The sequence below is a fragment of the Acomys russatus genome, chromosome X (assembly GCF_903995435.1).
Source record: "Acomys russatus chromosome X, mAcoRus1.1, whole genome shotgun sequence".
NCBI lineage: Eukaryota > Metazoa > Chordata > Mammalia > Rodentia > Muridae > Acomys > Acomys russatus.
Window position 1 is genome coordinate 61867054 of NC_067169.1, and position 19550 is coordinate 61886603.

Sequence of the window (19550 nt, forward strand, 5' to 3'; positions counted from 1 at the left end):
ATCTGGGCATGGTAACATACAGCTTTAAATATTCATTGTGTTGGAGGTAAAGAGTCATAGATTACATTAAAAGAGACAGAAACCATGTATGTGGTGATGCAGACCTGTAAATTATACTTAGGAGGCTGAAACAAGAAGGTATAGCTTTCTAGATTAGCCTATTGTACATACCAAGACTTTGTCTCAGGAATTTACCAAAAAGAAAGAAAAAAGTGAGGGGATAACAATTGAGATGTAAAAAGAATAAATTATTTAAATAAATAAATTTAAAAAGAAAGAAAGGGAGAGAGAGAAAGAAACAAAGAAAGAAACAAAGAAAGAAAGAAGAGAAAGTTAAAAATGCTAGAACAAATTCATTTGTAAACTTTTAATGAGGGAAGGTCAATATTGTAATAGAAAAGGGTTGTTATATATCAGTGAGAAAATATCTGTAAATTAATATTAAAGTGATCAAATATATGTACAATTAAATAAAATAAAGCTCATGAATTGTGAAAGAAGGGTGGGAATGTGGGAAGATTATCATCACCAGAAATCATGGAGATCTGCAGCAAAATATTATTTGCTGGACATGACAAAACCATTACACACATGAATTCACAGTGTATGTGACTACATGTATAAGATCTGTCCGAGATCAAAGTAGCCAAAACACTAATATGGTTCGGGGAGGGTATCATGAAATCCTGCCCCTATCTAAGGAGCTTGGGGATAGGAACTGAAGTTTTTGTCATGGATGTGGCCTATGAAAAACTACTCATGTTCTAGCAGAGGGTCCAACACCCATGCCCATATAGGAAGCATACAGTGGACTCTGAAAAAATGATAAAAGTACATGAAGTAGGGAGAAAAAGGTCATGAGAGGAAAGGATAGTAATTTAAGGGGAAGGAATAGAGATCTGATTTGGTCAAAATGCCTTATATGCATGTATGAAGTTCTCAACTAAAACATGAGGGGAAAGAAAATGGTTAACAAATCTCAAACTAGTCAACAAAACTAGGAATTAGGATTTAACAACAACAAAGTACCACGTGTTTTCCTGAAACTTAAAATAGCATCTTCTCTCTTGTCTATACCCTAAATTATATGCTCCTCTTGCATGTAACTACACATTTAATATGCTTGAATTTTATTTCTTTAGAAGTTTACTTTTTTACACATATCAATTAGCTAAAAATTTTATTATACTATTATTAATTACAGCTTTCATATGGATATGCAATACTTACAGTAAAACCTAACTCAATAAGTAGTATTGTTAGGCCATAAAGGTGAAAGGAAATAAAAGTGTGTGTCATTGAAATTATGCACTCATAGTAAAGATAATCTCTTGCCCAGTAAGTATAAATTTTAAAGTACTATCAGTTCCTCAATCAATCCAAATTAATGTATTTTATTTTTATTCAAACAAACAAAAACATTTTAAATATCTAGTCACTAGAAGAGTCTCAGCTAAAATTTAACTACACTTAAACTAAAGACAGTGAGTGAGAGAATAATTGAAGTAAAAATGTAATTCATGGCACTTACTATACAACCTTCTCATGGGCAAAGCTATAGTCATATATGAGAATGTCCTCTTTTGTTTGTGAGCTATGACATTTTGTGAGGGTATAGTTCTATAAAAATTTAAAACACACTTACATAAGAAGAAGAAAAACATGTCTAATGTAACAAACAATTTTGTTTACCTGCTCAGCATTTTGGGTTATATGTAGAGTGCTTGGTGCACAAGTAGATATTTTCAGAGTTGGAGAATGAAGCTCCTGTTGAGAAGAACAAAGGGTTCAGGAATTGTTTCTGACCACTGTACTTTGAACGTCTCCAGTTTCTGTGATTACTAGGCCACACATTAAATGAATCTAATTAGTCACAAATAAGAGCATTGTATATAGGCTTTCTTTGATGATGTCTATCCAAAGGACACATTTACTGAATTACTTGGCCAGCTTTTAAAATAACCTAATAATAACTTAATTTCTAGAGCACTTTTGTAACAACACAATCTTGTATTATTAGGTTTCCTTTTTCTTCTTTGAAAACTGTGCTAATATATACCATAATAATATTATATGTCTGCTGTGAACAAAATGAAAATGTGTCGAGCAAACACAAAGATAGATTATCAAACTAATAGATGAAGCTATTTTTGAAAACTTGACTGTTATTCTTAGTTTACTTCAAGTTGGCTCCATCGTAGTTTATCTCCTCTGCTACCAGTGTCATCCTGGAGCCAGTAGTGCTGTTATAAAATCATTCATGAATGTGAAAGACAGTGATATTCATAATGATTAGACAAAATGATTACCATTTTGACTATACTATCATTCTTTATATTTCTCCCCAAGATAGGAAATATACACTGCCTCATTAGTGTGTACAGGGATTTTTTTTTTCATGGTACTGGAGATAAAAGTCAAGACCTCAGTTTCTTTGTCCACTCTTCTATTGAGGGACACTTATACACTATGGAATACTACTCAGCTATTAAAAACAAGGAATTCCTGAAATTTGTGGATAAATGGATTGAACTAGAAATGATCATAATGAGTGAGTTAACCCAGAAGCAGAAAGAATCAAATGGTATATACTCACTTATATCTGCATACTAGCCCAAGGGGCATGTCCCACGAAAGCCTTCACTTACCAGGAAACTGGGACAGAGGGAAAGGCATCCTATTGGGACTCTAAATGAGAGACGCATGGGAGAATAGCAAAATAAAAGGATACAGAGGGTCCTAGAAATCTACAAGTAGAACAACATGATAGGCAGATTTGGGCCCAGGGGTCCCGCTCAAACTAAGGCACCAGCCAAGGACAATACAGGAGGTAAACTTTAAACCCCTTCCCAGATCTAGCCAATGGTCAGAATATTCTCCACAGTTGAGTGGAGAGTGTGATATGACTTTCTCACGTACTCTGGTGCCTCACATTTGACCATGTCCCCTGGAGGGGGAGACCTGGTGGCACTCAGAGGAAGGACAGCAGGTAGCCAAGAAGAGACTTGATACCCTATGAGAATATACAGGGGGAGGTAATCCCCCTCAGGAACAGTCATAGGGGAGGGGAATAATGGGAAAATGGGGGGTGGGAGGAATGGGAGGATACAAGGGATGGGATAAACATTGAGATGTAACAAGAATAAATTAATAAAAAAAAAATAAAATAAAACTTTAAATGAGAAAAAAAAGAAAAATAAATTACTTTCAATAAAAAGTAAAAAGCCATAGGAAAAAAAATTTCAAAAACAAATATTTGTTTGTTTTGTATATTTATCATACTATATGGATTTTTCTGTGTTTTCTCATTGATTAATAAATCTTTTTGGCTGAAAAAAAAAAGTCAAGACCTCATACATTGCTCAAGCACTTACCACTGAGCAACTGCCCCATCTTTAGATTGCACAGAGTTGATAGTATTACTCAAGGTCTTCACACCTTCCTATAATTTATAATGGATTGATATGCCTCTGGGATATTTTCCCACAAACACTGACATGTTTATTAGAAGTCAAAGTACAGTGTATGTGTAACATGCATTTTTAAAAACATTTCCTGAAACCGGAGAATGCTCTGGACACTGGCACTTTTTTGTCATTTTGTCTTCAACTTGTTACATTTCCATCTTACCCTTCCCTTATTTCAAGTTGAACAATACAGATTCAGATATTTTCTGGGTGCCTCTGAATAGGCTCCTGGATTTACTGCTAGAATCTAAAAACTGTTCAGATAAATGCAGAAGGTTACAGACTGTAAAGCAAATAAGTACATCTTCTTCATTTCAGAAAAATGATTCCAAATATAAGCGTGTGCTAATGGATCTGGCCAAAAGATAATGGAGAAAAAGTGTTTTTTTTTTGTTGTTGTTGTTGTTCTACATGAACTTAATTCTTGTGTTTTTAAAAGATTAGTGAGAAATTTTACTAGCATACTAAATATACAAAGTAAGTGGTTTCATCACAATAGTCACAGGCATATAATATACCTGGATCATATTTATCCCCTTTATTAATCCTGCAGACAGTCATTTCCTGTTCTATAAGAAGTAAAAAAATGTTTGTGAATGAATCACCAAAGACCACGTTATAATTTTAAAGTCACTCCAAGAATAAGGATTTCATTTTTAGTAGGTTTTGTAAGTTTAATTTTGTATAAATCACCTATACATAAATCACTTAGACCTTTCATATTGGAAACATTAAATTCAATGAGCCATGATATTTTTGGTTCACATGCCTTTTGTACCACATCTTTTCATTCCTGGTAAGTAATTTATGGCACAGATGGTGTGTTTTGCTTATCACGGTACAGTAGATAGGTGCCTGGGCTTAGAGTCAGGCTCCTTGTGTTAAAACCTAGTTATTGTATTAGCCAGTTTGTGATATTGGGGAACTCATGTGTTTTCCATGAACTTCAATTTCCTCACGTGAGAAACTACATGTAGGTGTATGTAAGTATAGTTTAGACAATCCTTAATATCTGTTCTATTTCTGACATTCCATAAACAAAAGGAGAGCATTATAACTTATTTTTCCATATTGGTTCCACATTTACAAACAATTTTAAATTCTTTAAACTTGTCAATCTTGTTTTCCTTTGATGGTGGTGATGTTACTAATGATTATGCTAACTCATGTTAACTCTGAGATTGTTTCTTACACCTATCTGAATGGTTAACATAAAAAATTCAAGTGACAGCACATGCTGATGAAGATATGGAGAAAGAGGAACACTCCTACATTGTTGGGGAGAGTGCAAACTTGTATAACCACTTTAGAAATCAATCTGGTGCTTTCTCAGAAAATTTGGAATAGTGCTATCTCAAGATCCAGTTATACCACTCCTGGGCATATACCCAAAAGGTGCTCCACCACACAACAAGGACATTTGTTCAAACATCTTCATAGTAGCCTTATTCATAATAGAATCTGGAAACAATTTAGATGTCCCTCAATCCAAGAATGGATAAAGAAACTGTAGTACATTTACACAATGGAATACTATTCAGCTATTAAAAACAAGGTAATCATGCAGTTTGCAGGCAAATGAATAGAACTAGGAAAGATCATCCTTAGGAAGGTAACCCAGACCCAGAAAGACATGCATGGCATATACTCATTTATAAGTGGATATCAGCCATACAGTACAGGATAAATATACTACAATTTACAGACCTAAGGACATTAAGTAACAAGGCGGGTCTAAGGGAGGATACTTAAATCTCATTCAGAAGGGGAAATAGAATAGACAGTAGAAACAGTTGAAGGGAGGAGGCAAGTAGGAGAGGGAGCACAGAGAGAAATGAGGGTGGAGATCAGACCTGAGGAGAGCTGCAGAGAGAGGACAGAAGGTCTGTGTGGGGCTCTGCTGGAAAGGTTCTAAGTCTGGCATTTCCAGATACCCAACTGAGCACAGTCTATTAAGGTGGACTTCCTTTCTCAAAGGGATTATCTTTTCACCTGATCTGGGGATGCTGAGATCCCCTAAGGAGCATCACATAGCCCTCAGGGAAGTATACAGGCCCAATCCTTTCCTCATAGAATCTGTTCTGCAAGCACCTTGCTGAGGATTCCTGGAAATACCCCACCCTATGCTAAAGAGATCTTGGCTATTAGCAAATGACCTTTAATTGTACCTGGAAGTTCTTCTCACACCCATAGGATAATTAAATACTGTGTTCTTCTTGTGATAAGACCCCATACTACTGCATGTAAATTAGGTAGTATACCACTACATGTAAATCAAGTGTCCCTAGCACCCTACTCCAGGTAATTCAAACATTTTCACCCTCAAACACCTTCAACTCTCCAAGTTCTATAAATGTCTCTAATTCATGAAGTGAATTTTCATTGTGCCATTCCTCTACCATGACTGTCTGAGACTCCATTTACTCTGGGGAAGGCAGGGTTCCTGTCCTTGGAAAATCACTGCTGGAGTCACAGTACTGGTAAGGCAGTGATGGCAGAACTGCCTCCATAGCCACTGAAGGCTGCTTCAATTTGACAAGCTTAGTGCTGACCAACAGCAAAGCACTACCAAACCTGTATCTCACAGGACCTGCCTTCCAGCTGGTTATAGGCATCCATCTGCCTTCATCCGCATCCTGTCATGACTTGCATAGTGGCTTGACAAAGGGCCGTAACACTTTTGGTATCATCATAGGCTTGTGGAAGTCCCAACTTTCCTCTGCCATTTGATACCAGCAATCTCATTCTAAATGAACTAAGAGTAATGCTAAATGGAAAACTCAATATCCACCTCCTGCTGTGAGACTTGGAACCTTGCCTGGTGCATGAACCTCACCCTGAGTTCTTTAAGCTGTCCCTGAGTAAGAAGCAGGACGTTTTATCTTGAGGTTCATTTGTTCTCATCCAGAAGCAAGCAGCACCCAGCCTGACAATGAATGACAGGACTGAAGAGAGAAGAAAAACCAGAAAACGTGGGTGAGGGCATCTCAGTGACAAGCGGGACACCTAAGACAGGGTAAGTTTCTGGGAGAATATGGAGGTGACTTAGCTGAGACTCCTAGTAGCAGGGGTCGTGGAGACTGAAGAAGACACCCTCTAATTAGACAGGACTCCTAGTGGATGGAGGCGAACACCAACCCAACCACAAAAATTTCAACCTAAAATTTACCCTGCCTACAAGAAGTGCAGGGAAAAAGAGATTGAGGGAATGTTCAGCCAATGCCTGGTCCAAACTAAGACTCACCCCATGGGAGACAGCCAACCCCTGACACCATTAAGGATACTCTGCTATGCTTGCAAACAGGAGCCTAGCAGAGTTGTCCTCTGAGAGGCCCCAAAGAGCAGCAGATTCAAACAGAGGTGGAGACTCACAGCCAAACATTGGGCAAAGCTTAGGGAGTCTTTGGAAAAGTGGGCATGGGGGGAAGGATAGAAGGACCTGGAGAAGATAGGAGCTCCACAAGACCAACAGAAACAGAGCCAATTAGCTAGGGCCCAGGGGGGCTTTCTGAGACTGAAGCACCAACCAAGGACCACATATGGACAGGACCTAGACCCCCTACATAGATGTAGCTGATGGGCAGCTCAGGCTTTATGTGAGACCTCTAGTAAGGAGAGCAAAGACTGTTTCTGACATGACTCTGTTGCCAGCTTTTTGATCACTTCCCCCTGGCAGGGCTGCCTTGCCAGGCCATAGGAGAAGAAGATGCACTCAGTCTTGATGAGACTTGATGTGCTGGGGTGGTTTGTTGGGGTCTTCCCTTTTCTGAGGAGTAGGGGAGGGGGAAAGAAGGAGAGAAGGTGGAACTGGGAAGAGAGTGAGGAGGGGGTTATGATAGGGATGTAGAGTGAATAAATAAAGAAAATAACTTTAATAAAAGTTTTCTGTATCAGACATCTTTCATAGAGTTTAAAATCCAATACTTAAAACAACCTCATAAGGAAGGTACCGGTACAATCCTATTATACTTATAAATAATTTTAGACAAAGCAGCCTAATTTAAGAGATGACAATCATTCAGGTATTATTCAAACCGGGCCCTCTAGAGGAGTAGACAGGATCTTAAATGATGAGCCACAGCTCCACTGCTCATACAGTATTATTAGGTACTATAATTTCAACAAAAGTAGCAACAGCTCCAGAAATCGTGCATTTAATCACTTTATATTTTGCCATATTCATAACTTGCTTGATTATATTTTCAGTTTTACAAATTATAAGGTAAATTGTGCTTAGATGTTATATGAGGAGACTAAATAAATTTTATTTGCCTCTTTAAAATTATTTCTTGTGAAAAATAGCATTTATATTTTTGGCTTTTGGAGAATAAATTGAAGTCATTGTGCATGCTAGAACAAGTGGACTACCACTAAGCTATATCCTGGGTATTGTTTTCTGTGGTAGAATTGTGGTATGTAGTCCAGGCTGACTTCATGATTCTCCTGCCTTTATTTACAGAATGCTGAAATTATAGGTGTGCTTACTCATACCTAATTGAAAGACAACTTTTATATGCTTGAAAATATTATACCTGTCTAAAAGTGATTGCATGAGGAGACAACCCTGATTAAATTATTTAAGTTGCTATAAATTGAACAAAGGATATATCTACACTGCATGATACATTTGCAAAGAACAACCACAGGGCTCTAAATCAAATAAAACACCAAAGTTCTACTTACCACTTATGTCACTTAATCCCTTTAATATTTCAGGATGGTTCCACTTTTTCTTATAAAATACATACTATATTAATGAGTCATCTGTTCTTATGGTTCAGAAATGATAAGTATCACTTTGTTGTCAACTTACTTTACACAGAAGTCTGGTGAAATCAGTGTTCATAATTATACAAGTCCGGGATAAAATCTAGATCTGTTTTTCCTGTGCTGCCCCGGGTAATGATTTTTAGCTTTGACACAGTTGTAAGAGTATTGCTCCTTCTCTTTGTCATCTTCATCATTTACTTTTTATGAAGTAGACATGGCATTGGAAATTTTACAATCAGAGTGGGTTGAAATCAGTTGGCTTTCTGAGAAATTTTCACCACATCGCTCAAAATAATTTTCTGTGTCTTAGCACATACTATACCAGAGCTAGAAACTTTGGTTTCCAGTAGAGAATTCACTATTCACAGAAAAGTGTTCATTTTCAACTGTTAAAATGGCTACGTTTTTTCAGTTAAATCACTTGAAGTGTAACTGGCCCAAGTTTCTCAGTTATTTTCTCTTATGACAGTGCTTGTCAGTATCACAGTGCAATGGAAAAAGAAAGAAAATCCGAAGCTGGAAAGCTGTTATTCTCCTCTAGACATATAGGAAATCTGTAAAATGTAGGCTATGTTCTGCATTCAAGGATTATTTGAAGAATGGAATTAAAAATCATAACGGATGCTTTTTGTCTTCTAATATATCTTTATACTGTTCTAGGGTGATAAAGATATCATACTCACCAAATAACTTATCATAATAAAAATATAAATATGTTTAAAGTGAGAATCTGTATTATTTAATTAATATTAACTAAAGCAGATAAATTGATATGATGGAAATAGCCAAAGTAAGTTTCCAAATTCAGTGATTTGTGATTCATTAAAATAGCTATGCTAACTTGGGCAAGTTATCTTGGGCTGTTGGAATATTGGATGTTTTAATTTGTATTTTTTTCTTTTTTTCTTTTTTCAGGAATCAGAGTTGCATATAGCCCAAACTGTTCTTAAACTTTCTATTAAGCCAAATATAATTTTGAACTTCTGATTCTCAAATGCATGTGTGGATCCGAGCAGTTTATGTGGGTGTTGGATATCACACAGAGGGATTCATGCATGCTAGGCAAGCACTCTATCAAGTGAGCTATATCTCCAGCCCTCTTTATATGTGTAATGGGTATTAATTGTTATGTAAGATAGAGGTATAAGAATTAACAGAATACAATCTCTGTTCTTGTCAAACTTATAACCAGTTAGTAGATAAAAATTTACAAATAAAAGTGAAGAGTTATAAGGAGTTTACTACAGGAACTTCAAGTGTTAAGAAGTAAAGTTAACTTTAGATACTTAAAGATTGGATCACAAGGAAACACTTGAGGAGGGTAATAAATTTCACTACAGTTTTGTCATTTGTAGATTGGTGTGATGTGTAAAAACTGAGGGCTTATTTAGAGAATACTGTCTTATATTTGGTCTGTAGCACAGGCCAGTAGAATAGAGTTTCAACAAAATAAGGTCCATAAGAAGCAGATCACAAGTAGATCTGAAAGTCAAACAAAGAAATTTATAGACTGAATGTCACTGAATGTTTAATGGGGAGAAAAATAAAATGAGATGTTCATAGAAAACCTGAAAATTTTTTCTAGAAAAAATTAAGGTGTAATTAAGTTTGTGAAGAATTTAAAATAATGATAATAATATTTAAAATAATTTCTACATCTGATGTAGTTATTTTTGTATAGCTTGATCAAGTACAAAAACAAAAACAGGCTAAGGTATAAATCGTTTATTTTGGCTCATGGTTTCAGAAAGCCTATAGATGCTTGGTCTTGTGGATTAAAAAAGAAAAGGTGACAAGAGCTTGTGTTGGAGCAAAGCTGATCACACCATGCAGATCAAGAAACAGAGAGAGAGAGAGAGAGAGAGAGAGAGAGAGAGAGAGAGAGAGAGAGAGAGAGAGAGAGAGAGAGAGAGAGAGAGAGAGAGAGAGATTTAATATATATATATATAAGTTCAGGGATAATATACACCGAAAGATGTAGGGCCAAAGTCACTATCCAAAGTGACCTTATTCCTTTACACAGACCACATTTCCTTTAACACTTCTATACTCTCCAAAAACAGGTGTTACTAACTCAGGAATAGATGTTTAAACATGAGCTTGTGGATGCCATTTCATAATCAAGCCACAATAAATCCAAGCTAAAGTTTGTGTAAAAAGATAAATGGGTAAGTAAATGCTCTGTTTGAAGCAAAAATCATCCTTTAGAAATTTTCAAATATAGTTTGGTGTGTAGATGAGTACTGCAGAGTTATAATAGTTTTTACAAGAGAATCTTTGGGCACATAACTAGTCTATCAAACCATTAGAGGATTATAGAGTAAAATTTAATAAACAAAAAAACTTCACTTTGACAGAATTTCATCATCAGGGCAAGTACATGAAATATATCTAAAAGAAAACTAATTAACAGCTTCAAGCAACAACAGCTCAGAGAACTGATATGATGACCTTTAACATCATATGCCATAACAATTGTGACAAATATTTATCCATCAAAACTACAGACCAAATACAAATAAGTTGATTTCAGATGCTTAATAAGACCTAAGACCTGGAAAACAAACTAATTAACTCATTGAATAACTTCCTTATGTTTATTATGTTTATTTTATGTGCTGTTCACATTTTTTAAAAAAGAATCAATATGTGCCCTTCTAGTTTAATTTCAAAGAGAGGTCGTACAAGAGTGACAGTCTGAAATAGTTCCAGTTAAGAAATGTGTCTTTATAAAAACCATGTTCAGAATTTAGGAAAGCCATAATCATAGCAAAGGAAGAAATGCCAGAGGTATGGAAGAAGGCAGGAAGAGAGGAAGGGAGGGGGCAGAAAAGTAGGATAAAGAGAAAGAAAAAGCTTAGAGATTCTATTTTCCAGAACATTTACTTGCATTTGTCATTGAGTCTTGATTTTTAGAAATAATGTGTCAACCCTAGAGGTGTAAAGCCTGCGTGGAATAAAGACCACAGAGGTATTATATTACTCAGTATTATGCATGTCACTCTCTAGTTAATGCAAACTAATATTAATTCTAAAAGTAGACTAAATCTAGAGTTGTGGGTGAAAAGATGCAGGATAAGAAAAAAACTTAAAGATGACTTTATAGGTGCATTGGAGTGGTTGTAAGTAGGATCTGAGTCATGATGAATTATTTACAGGACCTGGAATGGAAATAACAAAGGTGGAAGTGGAAGAAGGTGGCAAACTGAATTTGTTTAGGAAGCAGTCATATGAATATCTGGAACAGAAGATGGAAAGATGTAGCAAATGGGAGATAGACTGAAAGAAGTAGGATGGGAGGGCCTAAAATGTTCCTTTTATATCATCAACGATATTTTGTGTCATTTAGATAAAAAATTTTACATGAAGGTAAAGGGGGGGTCCTATTCTTTCAGTATTTCCATCAAAGTTATCCCAGAGCATTTGAACTTTTGAAATAAGCAAAAGTTAATTTCTTGCATCATCATCTATTTTGATAAATAATAATCAGTAAAATTAATAGAAAAAGATTTTAAAAATTAATTCTGAACAACAAAATTTTTTGCTCCTGAGAAAGAACATATTTCAGACAGGTATTATTCATGCTACATTTTCTTAGAAAGTCTATGATGTCTTTAAATTCATTTTGTAGCTAAGGCTGGGCTCATTCACTGACTGTAGTCCTCCTACCTCAGCCTCCTGAATGAAGAAATTATACCATATCCATCATATATTTTTATTTATGTTCACCTATATTATCTTAGGTAGTTTGCAATGGGTACATACAAAAGAAAATAGTGACGAAATACAATAATGAATCAGCTAGGACAGGTTTTGTAATGTAAATGAGTCAAATTCACATACCAAGAATATTACAAAATGGTTATAAGTATAGACCTGCAACTAACTGCTAGGTTTAAATCCCAATTTTAGTATACACTAGCTGTATGGAATTCCAAAGGTTATATTACATCTCTGCACTTCAGGGACTGGGTCTGTAAAAATGGAAATGATATAGTACTTCATTTAGTGGACCTTCTCATTTACCTCATTCAGTAATCACTGTAGTATGAACAAATCTATTTATTTTTCTTTCCTAATAAGTAATGAGAGGTTCAAACAAGTCAAGTGACTTATTCAAGGTTATACAATACTTAACACTTACCTATGTGTCAGGCACTGTACTATATGTTTTCCACTGTATGTAATCCCATTTGGCTACAACAATAACTTATGAGTCCCTTATTATTGTTATCCCACTTTTTAAATGAGGAAAATAACAGATACAGCTAATGAGTTCCTGTTCTATGAATTAAATTCAAGCTTCAAATCTAAACTGCATTGTTTCGGAGTTCTATTCTATTATATTTCAGCTGAACATTTAGTATCTGAGGGTTTAAATCCTGAGCATTGAATACTTAGAGCTCTGCCTAAGACATTTCATAAAGAGCAGGTTTGTATGAATTTTCTATGTAACAGCTGTTTAGACTGCAATATCACAACATCTTCGAGCATCTCTTACTGGCTTTCACTTATCTCTTGGTAGCTTTGGCCAAAGCACTCAAGATATTCAAGCAACAGAGAAGAAATAAATAAATTAGGTAGTAGAGAATATTATATGCACAGCAGAGGACTTTTTCACTATATATTTGGAAGAATGCTGCAAGGAACATGAAATACCTTCATGATTTTTAATTTGACATTTAAATCTTTCCTTAAAGACTAATACATATTGTTTACCAGAGAAGATCATGGGAGTTCTTTGAATCTTCTTGTTAGTCCCAACACTTATAAGAATAACTGAAAATAATAATGCTTAGTCAGAAAAGCTATAGGTTCAGTAATTTCAAAGAAACAGTTTTTTTCATTTTATAGTACTTTTTAATTCAAAATAATTTTTAAACAATATATTCTGATGAGTTTCCCCTCTACCAACCACTCCCAGATCCTCTCCAACTCCCCAGTTACTCAATTCCAGGCCTTTCTCTCTCTCTCTCTCTCTCTCTCTCTCTCTCTCTCTCTCTCTCTCTCTCTCTTTCTCTCTCTAGAAAAACAGGCAAAACAATAATTAAAAATAAAAGCAAACCAAAAATTAAAAAACATTAGAAACACACACACACACACACACACACACACACCACAGAAAAGCACAAAATCTGAAAGCACAATATAATTTAAAACTACTTGACATTTATCCTTATAAAATTTCCAAAGGTAATCTACCATTTGAATAAAGTCCCTGAATAGTGAGGAGACCATTTTTGTTAGAACCTTTCAAAAGCATCATCAAACACCTGCCTTAGATTATTGTTGAGACTTTTCAATGTTTTATAAAAGAGAGGATATGTAAATTACCACCACCTTTTTTTTTTTAGATGAGACAAACACTTCCTTAAATTAGAATAAAAATCTATGATTCTGTTGTCAGGTAAAGAAAAGAAAAATAGGTGCTTTCTTCTCTCAAGCCCTAATACTTCACTTGAGATGCTTACTCCTGATTCTTATTCTCTTTTTTTTAAAAAAGAAAACTATTACATGAAGAGGGAATAAAATATATACTTCTCTTTTCAGTGTATGATTTGTGTCTTTAGTTTTTACTAGGAAATATGTTCCAAACAGTAAAGAAGAGCTTCTACTGGGATAGTGCTTCTGATGTGAAAGGTCAGTTTAAATATATTTAGAAAAGCTTTAACTTTTAAATGAAGCTTAAGAGCATGGCAAATCTCCCAGTGGTGAAGAAAGAACAGCAGACAAAAAGTTTTTTTTTTTTTTTTCTCTTTTTCCACTGGCTACATTCCCTGCCCATCACCACATCACAAGGACGGCTTGTGAGTGTGGCTGTCTGAAAACTGGCCCAGAAATTTATCAGACCTGCCTTAACAAGAGACAATTGCCATGAACATTTTCACCCAGCAATTAGGTGCACTAACAATTTCTAAAGCTTCATTTAATTGTAAGCACAAAGGGGATGACCAACTCTGAAAACACCAGCCCCTTTATCCCATGACCTCATTCGTTATTCAAACAACCTACTTCCCTGAACAATCATTCTCTTTTCTGACCACACCCTTGAACAACAATTTCTCAAAGCAACACACCCCTTCACACAGAACAGGAACAATTTTCTGGTAGTAAATAGAAATCTTAGCACAGAAAGGAAGTCATTCACAGTCTCTGTAACCAAAGACAAAGGAAAATACATTGTAAACAAATTTTTACCCCAAGTGAATAATTCTTGGCAAGGGAAGGTCATTTACAAATTCACATTTACCCTAGGCTACTCTGAGGTTAAATTTTTTGTTGCAAGCTTTGAAATTAAAGAATAATGTTAAACTTTTTAAGCCTAATATCAAAACCCAATATTTTGTTTAAGAAAGGCCTCATGACAACATATAAACTAAAATTTTTAAATGTAGATAGGCATATGGGCCACTGACAGCCCAGACTCTGTGTGTTTATCCTCCAAGTGGACTTTCTTTGGATAAGCAAATGGTGTTTAGCCCAGTCACAACATTTCCTGTAAAATAGGCATTTCAGAAGCATCTGTTCACTGAATGACTGGAATTTAACATAGTTAATTTTGATCCATTTTTCTTTCTCAAAACAGTTTCTCAGTATTCATGGAAAATATCTTGACCTTCATGAATACTTAAATTAGCCAAAGGAAAAAATATAAGTCCAATGAATAATTCACACCAGTGTTGTTCATTTACAGCACTATGCCTTTTGAGTTAATTATGGTGGTTTAATATTTAAGTGTTAAGGATTGAATTCTAAAGAGTTTTGTTGTTATTGTTTTCTTTAGCTTTAAGTAGCTCCTAGAACATTATTCATTTATTTGTGAAACCACATTGAGCTTAAAAGTGTTTCTGGCTTTGTATGATTATACTTGTTCCTGTGGGTAAGCCTCATTATTTAAATTTTACTATTAATTCAGATAACTTACTAGCAAGTGGTAGCTACTATAATTTTATTTGAGAAATACTCTATTAATCAGACAAAATAATAACCAAGAAAACCATAAATATATCTTATCAATTATGGATAAAAAATGAAAGAAACATTATGTCTCATATATATAGAAATATAAATATGTTTATATCTGTAAACATAATTTTACTACACAAGAGCAGAGTAGTAGAAAACAAATTCTAAAATGCCAGAGATAGAAAATGCTAAATAATCATAAATGGCATTTAGTTAAGTCTAAAATTAAGATTAAGATTTTGGAAAGAAAGCAGAGTTGCATGAATTGTTTCTCAAAGGGAAAATAGTTTATTACTGACAAGACTGATTTTAAAATCTGAGTTCTCTAAATATCACACCCCTTCACACAGAACAGAAACAATTTTCTGCTAGTAAATAGAAATCTTAGCACAGAAAGGAAGTCATTCACATTCATCAAAACAACGTAAAAGTTTAGTTGAATTCATCATGATCAAAAATTGAATGATAATTCTTCATTACTATAGGCTTTCCCTATAGTAAATTCTTATATAAGCATAACTGCCATGTATCAACTTATCTAAAATATAGCATATTAGAGATAGATGTTTTTAAACTATAAAGGGAGTTTTGAGTAATATCTACTGCCTTGTGCCTGGATGGTATGTAATAACCCATTTTGTCAGCATGAAGGTAATTTCAGGTCTATTTAAAACTGACGACTATTTTACATAGTGTACAACATCATCCCACCAACAAACAGGAAAGACGGGAAACTAAATAGAAGGGCTTTTATTCATTGCCACTGAAGTTTCTAATCTTAAAAAGCTGTTTTGTTGTAGTCCTTTTTAGTGGAATTCATATCCAAGTCTATTTGAAAATTTGTAGCCAAAGTTTCTCTTTTCCAACAAGGAATAGGGTTTCTTCTTCTTCCCCTTTATCCCACAGCTTGAATCTCATCTCCTTCATGTTCACTCATTCATTATTTTTATTTCTCTCTAGTCATAAACAACTCTAGAATTCACAATGAACTCCATTCCTATTTCTTAGCTACTAAGGCCACACTTTCAGCCCATATGAGCATATATGTTATTGTCCTTTTCTACAAGGAACTAAGTTTCAGGATGCAAAGAGGCTTAGAGGGATCAATTTGGCAAATTCCATATAAAAGAAGAAAAGTTTTATAAAAAGCTTAACCATCTTAGTTTGGCCTTGACCTTATTATTATTAGGAAGGAAAGTTAAACCAAAGAATAATAAAACACAATTCTCAAAAGTGTCCTATACTCAATATTTGTTCATTTTTAATTTGCTCCGAAGTGTGTATCTATCATTCTTTTACTAGCATATTCACATGAAAAAAAGGCTGTGCCTTGAAATAACTGAAAAGTATGATGATTTCAACATTCTTAAGATAATAGTAATTGTTTTTAACCATTGTTTTGGAGATATTAAGGATCTAAGATGATATCAGCTTTTTTGTTCATTAACATGCTAATGTTGAATATTGCAATGTAAATTTGCATCACTATGATCACTTATATAACTTGTTTTTTTTTTAACCCTCATAGTTTTACTATTCCTTGAACTCAATACACATGAAGGTTTTTTTCCAAGCTATAGACAGAAAGGGTGTGGATTAGGTGGGAGAGGAAGTGGTGAGGATCTTAAAGAAGTTATGGGAAGGCACTAAACAGAATATATTCTATGAAAAAAACCTACTTTCAATAAAAGAAAAAGTAAAAAAAGAAAATTGCTGTTATTAAATCTGAGATTTGTTTTGTATTTTCCCTGAATTTAAACTAAGTGTTAAATAAAACAATACTAAAATGATTGTCCCAATAGTTTAGAAACCATATGTATCTTTGAGGAAATAATTTTTAAAAAGTTTCACTGTACACTTTAAGACTGCTGCTTCATATTCTACTTGAAGTATGGGCTGTAGAAAAAGAACCTTACTATTTCCAATTGATATAATAATGTAAGACAGGATAAGACCCCAGTCATTCATTTATGAGGTCTTCACAGTATAAATATCTTGAAAATACAATTTCAGTTTGGATAGAAGCTCACAGAAAGCTTAAAGGTATGTGCATTTAATATAAAGAGAGTTAGAGAATCAAAGCAGACATTAGCTGTCATTTTATATCCTCTCCCCACGTTATTTTTCATGTATTTGCAAAACTATTAGCATAGGTATATATGGTAACAAAAACCCTTAGAAACAATTTATTTCATTTTCAAGAGTGTCTTAGAGATCCATCTTTTGTTGCTTTCCAACAATACTTGCTTACCTCTTTTTTCGCTTTTCAAATCCTATAACCTGACTTCTCCCAACATTCCATAAATTATACAGCTAGTATGTGTCATTTTGACACATAAGAAAATTCTAAGACATGTGCACCTGTCACTTATCTAGGATCAAGATACTATTACCTGTACATAAATAACTACATGTCACTCCATATATGCTATTATCTCTACATCATTCTATTTAGCACAAAACACCTGTTTGCTCCTGATATAAAGTGACTGTGTTGGGAATTGTTCTAAAAATAAACCTATTGCACTCAAGTTGATGACTGCTTTTGCCCTTAAAGGCAAAATGCTTTGCCACTTAGAACATGTTTTTTTTCTATCAATTTCAATTTTTAAAATGTGTGTTCCTATGCTCTGGTTAGGTTGTGTAAATCATAGAAATGGCAACCAACCAACCAACCACAGGCACCTGTAAATGAAAACAGAAAAAAAAAAAAATAGCTAAGAGATGGAACTTGGGAGACTGTCCAACACATACATAACTGCAACCCACCAAGAGCTATTCTGTAGGTTACAGCAAATGAAGCAGAAAAGAAGAGAAGTGAGATTCAAGAATTGTTTTCCTTTTCCTGATAATCTGGAATAGCTGTCTTTTATTACCTGAGAATGGTCGCTCCAAACCAAATTTTGGTAGGAGGAGGCGGGTTTGAGTGGGGAGAGCACTTCCCGTGAGCCGAGGGGGTCCAAGGCCTGCACCACTTTGTTCATAGGCCCACTGTAGGTTCTCACTCGTTCATACACTATATTTTTTTCTGGAGGTTGCTGGGCTTGACTTGACTGCTGGTAACAGTGGTAATGCTGAGGCTGGCACTGCAGAACCTCAGTGGGCTGCTGGGTCCCACAGCTACTGCTGCTGGTCTCACTCCAATAGCTTGAGCTCATCTTCTCAGTGGTCAGAAAGGGTTTCCCCAGGTGCTCTCCCTAAGGAATAGACATAAAAAGATGGTAACGTGGCAGGCAGGCAGGCAGGCAAGCAGGGACACGCAAAGGAGGCCTTTATCAACCACCTTTTATCCCTGGTGGTGCCAGTAAAAGATGAGTTACCTGAGCAGCAGCAGGAGCAGGTCTGGCAGCTGCAGAGTAGACAGCAAAATATTTGAGCTCAAATGAAAAGTAGAGCCACCCTGGGAGATTGCTCCAGGAAGTGGTACTGACACGCCCCTGCGGGGCGGGTTCACCCAGCAAGTTTGCGTGCCAGGAGAGGCCCTGCCTTGCCATGGAGATAGCAGCAAGCCTTCCCAGTAGGTAAAGGAGTCTAGAAAAAGCCAAGACAGAAGTTCAGGGCAGGAGCACTCTGAGGATTTGAAGACAAATGCGATACCAATGTCAAAACCTGTTAGAGAAAAAAACCACGACTTTTCCATGGCTTCTAAACTTAGCCAAGGGGGCTTCAAGCCTGAGCTCTCATTCCAGGATCTTAAAGCAAATTAAAGGGTACTGGCCTAGGGACAAACTAATTTTCAGAGACAAATTTGCATTCTTCAAAAACCCCTGGCGATAATGCAGATAAAGCAGATTGCCATGGGGACTCCAAGACATTTTCTCTAATTTGTGAACCTGTTTATCTGGCTCCAATCATAGTACGTATTTTGAACGACACTGAAAGAGATGTATCCAAAGGACTGAATGTCTGACTAGAAATTGGAGGTCGCTGTGGGAATAGTTGGGGAAAATGGTACCATTCCACAAATGCTTTGAGTTTTGCATTTTGCTTTTAATGAGTTGCAGTTTTACACAGGAATTTGCTCTGACTTCCTTCCTTCCTTTCTTTCTTTCTTTCTTTCTTTCTTTCTTTCTTTCTTTCTTTCTGCCTGTGAAAACAGGGAGTTCCATTGTTGTTAAAGGAACTGTAACCTTTATGGTGCCTTTTGAGACAAAATGAGATGGAAATGTGTTCAGCACTTATTTACAACGACTTGCAAATCGGATCATAAAGGTATTTACCCATCAGGTAAAGGATTGCATGCTCCTCCAGCACTATTCAACTGCAAAGTACTACCCAAGGGCACCTTCAAGAAAGGGTGTCTTCTTTATATGTATATGGACCTCGCTATTTCAGAGAAAAAGAAGA

The 19550-nt window shown here is 35.4% G+C and overlaps 1 protein-coding gene across 4 annotated transcripts in view; it reads right to left on the minus strand.

Moving 5' to 3' along the window:
• Window positions 1-18570, minus strand: part of Pof1b (POF1B actin binding protein) — a 76984-nt gene extending 58414 nt beyond the window's left edge. For all 4 annotated transcript variants that reach the window (XM_051142472.1, XM_051142471.1, XM_051142470.1 and 1 more), the window contains exons 1-3: window positions 18524-18570; window positions 18080-18400; window positions 1693-1767 (exon numbers count right to left, since the gene is read on the minus strand). In XM_051142472.1, coding sequence (XP_050998429.1) covers window positions 1693-1767; window positions 18080-18361 — 357 coding nt within the window. In that variant the 5' untranslated portion in view covers window positions 18362-18400; window positions 18524-18570. The remainder of the gene's footprint in view (window positions 1-1692; window positions 1768-18079; window positions 18401-18523) is intronic.
• Between the last annotated feature and the right edge of the window lie 980 nt (window positions 18571-19550).